The sequence below is a fragment of the Rhagoletis zephyria genome, unplaced genomic scaffold (genome assembly GCF_001687245.7).
Source record: "Rhagoletis zephyria isolate East Lansing unplaced genomic scaffold, Rhagoletis_zephyria_1.1 Rzeph_scaffold_01021, whole genome shotgun sequence".
Lineage (NCBI taxonomy): Eukaryota > Metazoa > Arthropoda > Insecta > Diptera > Tephritidae > Rhagoletis > Rhagoletis zephyria.
Window position 1 is genome coordinate 148,608 of NW_016158105.1, and position 5,690 is coordinate 154,297.

The window sequence follows — 5,690 nt, forward strand, 5'->3', positions numbered from 1 at the left end:
AGATATTGCGTGTGATAATGATCGTGTTTGATCCCTTGGGCCTTCTTGGTTTCTTTATGATCTATGCGAAAATCCTCATGTAGGAGGTATGGCGTTCCGGCGTTCTTTGGGATGAACCAGTACGTCAAGAAGAACAAGATAAATGGTTTCGCTGGGTTCGTTATCTACATAATATTCCAGAAATTCGTATTCCACGTTGTTCATCGTCGGTGAGCTGTGCAGAGGAATTGTAGATACACACCTTTGTGGATGCTAGCTTCGATACGTATGCTGCTGTAGTGTATTTGCGAGCAAAGCGTGATTCGACAATTTCGTGCAGTCTGATGGCGTCGACGTCGCCGATAAAGGTATAAAGTGGGCAAGGGCTCCAGAATTTTGTTGCACAAGTCGGTGGTTTTCAGGACCATCATTTTTATCGGATACCGAGGAGAAAGGGCCTAGAGCGAATCTTGACAGCAAACTCGACACAGAACTAATATGTCATGTAGAGATGCAACCGACATTACAGTTATCGTTGATGGCTATAATACCTAGTCCGTCGCGCTTCCATACCTGGGAGAAGCTGCGAGGCACCCAAAGCTCTATACTTCGTTTTCTTCGCAATATTTCACGAACGGCAAATATATCGGACAATTTACAGAACTTAATCAAGGCGGCCGATGTAGAAGTGCCGAGCTTGCTATTATTCAGCACTGCCAAGAAGAAATATTTGGAAAAGAGATAAGGCGTCTAAGGGCTGGTGAAATAGTTAAACGCGAAAGCATACTCTACAAGTGCTCGCCGTATATAGACGAGATGGGGGTACTTAGAGTACGGGGCAGAATAGACATGGCGGAGGATGTCGCATTTGAGGTCAGACGACCCATAATATTACCACGCAACAGTCGAGTAACCGACTGTCACCGACTTTTACCACCGCCAATTCCACCATCACCACAACGAGATAGTAGTTAACGAAATGAGACAGCGCTATTTTGTTCCAGGTCTAAGAGCATTGGTTAGAGCCACGGCGAAATCGTGTCAATGGTGCCGAAATCGTCGCGCCATTCCGCGTCCCCCAGAGATGGGCCATCTGCCGAAAGAGAGATTTGCGATACTTGCAAGGCCTTTTACAAACACTGGCATTGACTTCTTCGGACCTTTCGAAATAGCAGTAGGCAGACTTCGGGAAAAACGCTGGGGCGTTCTCTTCACGTGCCTGACGATTCGGGCAGTGAATATTGAGCTCTCCCTTTCGCTTTCAACTGATACGTTTCTTCTGACTCTTAAGCAATTCATGGCACGTCGCGGCGTTCCAAAGTGTATATGGTCGGATAATGGGACACATTTCCGTGGGGCTAGTCGCGTTCTTCAAGAGGAAATTCAACGGTTATCATGTGGAGAGGTGGAACGCCACCACCCTAAAATCAAATGGAATTTTATAACCCCCGCTGCACCTCACATGGGCGGGGAATGGGAGCGAATGGTTAGGTCGGTCAAATCAATATTGATGGATATTCTGGAAAAGGCTAATCTGCGAGAGGAAGCACTTCGAGCGACGTTAGCTGACGTGGAACATATTTTAAACTCCCGTCCCCTAACTTATGTGCCTCTGGACACTCCGGAAATGGATGCTTTAACACTTAACCATTTTCTTTTAGGCAGCTCCAATGGTATTCGCGACAGCGACGAAACCAGGGGGAATGGTTCTACACTTACCAAAATCTTTCGTTGGATTCGCGAGTACTTACCCTGCTTAACAAGGTGCGGTAAATGGTTCGAAAGGTCTTCTGATCCTATAGGGCTCGACGATGTCGTTATTATTGTAGATGACAATGCAAAACGAAATACATGGCGAAAGGGCATCGTCATCTACGTATATCTGGGCAATGATGGAGAGGTGCGGAGTGCAGTCGTGAAAACAACCGACTTATTAGTCACGACCATAAAGTTACCTAAGCTCGACGTCAAGGAGCAAGCCTCGTAAGACGGAGCTTTACGAAGTTTACGGAGGGGGGATGTTATCTCGCCTCGACTCAACTTTATTCAACGTCTCCGAATTTTAACGACGACGGCTTCGAGCTTTGCAAACGTCATAACTCTCGCTCATCTGCTGTCATCACGCTGTCACTGACCTCTCGCGCCTTTGACTTCAATTTCTTTCCTTTTTCACGTGGGTTTCTAGCCGAGCAGAAGTAAATCTTATATATATAATCCTTATCCTGAGTTTCATTTTCGCCCGAAAATCTTCACTTTTCGGTTAATATGAATTTAGCCGGAAAATTTTTCGCTTTCGAACATAATTTTCGCTTATCGGCAACTCTAATTCCGGGCGAAAAGAATAGCCATTTTTGTGGAAATATTTCACTTTGTTTTGAGACGCGAACAAAATAGCTGCAACATGTAAGTTTTTACTTTTTATATGAACAACTAATTTTACCTGCAATGAAACTACATTTTATTTCATTTCAGGAGTAAAGCAATAAATAAAGTTCAAAGTGATATCCTGCTGAGTAGGATGCAAGAAAATCCTGACATTGCCCGGGGCTTCGTAAGGGAAAACAGGGAGAACCTCGCAGAATTTTGGAAACAATTGACTTTGGAATTGTATAGCGCAGGCCCTCCAGTAAAAAAGGAAATGCAAAGGAATATGCATCTGGCTGAAATGAAGTGGTACAATTTAGCGAAGGAAAAATTAAAAAAGGAAGACCTTGCAATAAAGCGCCACATGCTTGAAATCAAAGCGGAAAAGCTAGTTCTGTTTCGTCATAAAAAGGCTCGGAACTAAAGTCTTATGTAAATATTTCCTATGACTTTTACTTTACTTTTTTTATGAGATTGAGTTGTTTTTTTTTACTTTTTTTTATAAATTAATTTTGCTTCCTAGGTTAAGGTTAATGAGAATTTTGTGATACTGAACTGATTTTTTTTAGAGTATAGACTTAGTCATCAATGAATTATATATGTTATTATTGTCATTTAAGTGCAACGTGCAAAGAATTTTCGTGATACTGAACTGATTTTTGTTTAGATTATAGTTTTAGGTTTTTTTTTTTTTTTTTTTTTGTAGGAGAGGGAAATGCTTTATGCACTGGCCGGGGGCGCTAGTCTCTATACTACCTTCCCCGAGTGTGGGACTCCCACCGAAGCGTGTTGGGCTACCCACTAAAACCCAAACTCCCACCGCCCGCGCAAGAATCCCGCATCTGGCACCGCAATTCTGCATGTCTTCAGATGCAGGAGCGCGCTGTTAGAGCCTTGGGGCTGCTCTTTTGTAGGGGCGTTTCATTCGGGTGTCCTCAGTAGACAACCGTCCTCTCGTTTGCAGCGGAGTACGAATTTCACGTATCTCGCAACTGCTTCCCACTTTTCTGCGCTGGAAATCATTACCCCAACTATGTTGTTCAGAGTTATATCTCCGTGTCTTTCTTCCAACATTCTGCGCGAAATCAAGAAGTGTTCGCAGGTGAAGAATGTGTGGTACACGTTATCTTCGACGTTTCCACAGTAGTGACAGAACGGTGAGTCCACCCTTCCCATTCTATGAAGATATTCTCGGAAGTAACCATGACCGGTGAGGAATTGCGTCAGGTAGAAATCGACTTCCCCATGTGGTCTGTTCAGCCATGTTTGAAGGTCGGCTATCAGGGAGTGTGTCCATCGACCTTTTGTGCTCGCGTTCCAGTTTTGTTGCCACTGCTGGATCAGTTGCTCGCGCGCCCTTGCCGCGGCAGCTGCTCGACCTATCTCGGCACTGAGATTGTAAATCTCTTTTCGCTCGTAAGCAAGTAGCTCAATTGGCATGACGCCAGAAATAACTAGAACCGCGTCCGCGGACACTGTACGGTATGCAGAAGCAATGCGTAGTGCCCCTCTGCGCTGTACCGAAGACATTTGAACCCGGTATTTTTTGACTTTCAATGCGTCAGCCCATATTTCTGCCCCGTACAGGAGCACCGATTGGACCGCTGTCATCAGAAGCTTCCTGCGGCATGGCTTCGGGCCGCCCACGTTTGCCATCAGCCGGCTTAGAGCCGCCGTGCTCTGCGCAGCTTTTTCACATACTCCATGGATGTGTTCCCAGAATGTGAGTTTGCTGTCAAGCTTCACCCCTAGGTATTTTGTAGACCTAGAAGTCGTCACGGGTTGAGGTCCGACCATTATATTTATAATTGTTGGGATCCGTTTCCTGGTGAGGAGCACGATCTCCGTTTTGGCTGTAGCCAATTGCAGACCGTGATCGCTCATCCATCCACTGACGTTGCGCATGACCTGGTTTAGCTTGAGCTGTGCTAGCTGGACATTTCTTGCTGTTATGACGGCTGCCACGTCGTCCGGCGACAAGGAAGGCGCTCTTCGGAATTTCCGTGCGCAGCAGACTGTCATACGTGGCGTTCCAGAGGTCCGGGCCAAGTACAGACCCCTGTGCCGCTCCGCCGGTTATACGTCTCTTTCTCTGACCTTGTGTTGTGTCGTACAAAAGCCAACGGTCTCTGAGGTAGTCCCGGATCATATCTAGCAAGTATGTTGGAACCTTGAATNCACAATTTAGCGAAGAAAAATTAAAAAAGGAAGATCTTGCAATAAAGCGCCACATGCTTGAAATCAAAGAGGAAAAGCTAGTGCTGTTTCGTCATAAAAAGGCTCGGAACTAAAGTCTTATGTAAATATATCCTATGACTTTTACTTTACTTTTTTTATGAGATTGAGTTGTTTTTTTTTTACTTTTTTTTATAAATTAATTTTGCTTCCTAGGTTAAGGTTAATGAGAATTTTGTGATACTGAACTGATTTTTTTTAGAGTATAGACTTAGTCAACAATGAATTATATATGTTATTATTGTCATTTAAGTGCAAAGTGCAAAGAATTTTTGTGATACTGAACTGATTTTTGTTTAGATTATAGTTTTAGGTTATTATGTCAGTTAATTTAGTTATTTATTTGGCCTACAGAAAAATGTTTTCTGACAGACAAATGAGAATAGAACATTTAAATACATAAGGGCTAAGCTCAGGACCTTACTGGGGTCACACAGGGCGGATCGTGAACGGCCTACTCCGGTAGGTTAGCTGCGAATAACCAATAAGCAGTCCCAGACCAAGAGCGGCAGGAGACGAGGGCCTGATTTAAAAGATCAGAAATGCTTGATGAATCTCCTGTGTCCGCCTTCCAAAAAGCATCCCAGGATTGAGACCAGTTAGATCCTGTTCATGGCATACTGGAGCATGTATACGATTAGTCTGATATTGGGCTGGCGAGAGCAGTATTCCGCCACTTTAGTATGTGAGGGTGACACCTCACAGAAATGGCTGGTGGGCTAATGCTGCAATCGCTGCCGTCTCGTTAAACCCTGGCAGGTCTTCAAGTACGGTCAATACACGTCGCCATTTAGTTGGTCCAGGTCCAGTTGAGATTTACTCCTGGTTTTGCGCTGTCTTGGCTCTGAACACAATATCCCATAAGGACTTGTGTCAACCCTCGCGATGGCCTGCTCCTTTGAGAAAAGGCTACTTCGGACACTTAAAAGCGACTGTGCTACGTGTGGAGATAGCGGCTTGAAGCGGAGACCCAATTGATTGGAAATGAATAAAATAAAACCAATAAATGAAACCAACGTCGATGTTATGGAGGAAGATTGCAGCGCATTCAGGAAGAGCAGTAGAGTCGTGCGCTCCCCGCCACAAACTCCTCTGCAGTCAAATGCCGGCAC

The 5,690-nt window shown here is 44.7% G+C and overlaps 1 protein-coding gene across 1 annotated transcript; it reads left to right on the forward strand.

The window, feature by feature from the left end:
- Positions 1–301: 301 nt before the first annotated feature.
- On the forward strand, positions 302–2,774 carry LOC108362476 (uncharacterized). Its single transcript, XM_017615454.1, has 2 exons — positions 302–2,382; positions 2,452–2,774. Exon 1 carries the CDS (start codon positions 959–961, stop codon positions 1,964–1,966), a length of 1,008 nt encoding a protein of 335 aa, XP_017470943.1. The 5' UTR covers positions 302–958; the 3' UTR covers positions 1,967–2,382; positions 2,452–2,774.
- The last annotated feature ends 2,916 nt before the right edge of the window (positions 2,775–5,690 follow it).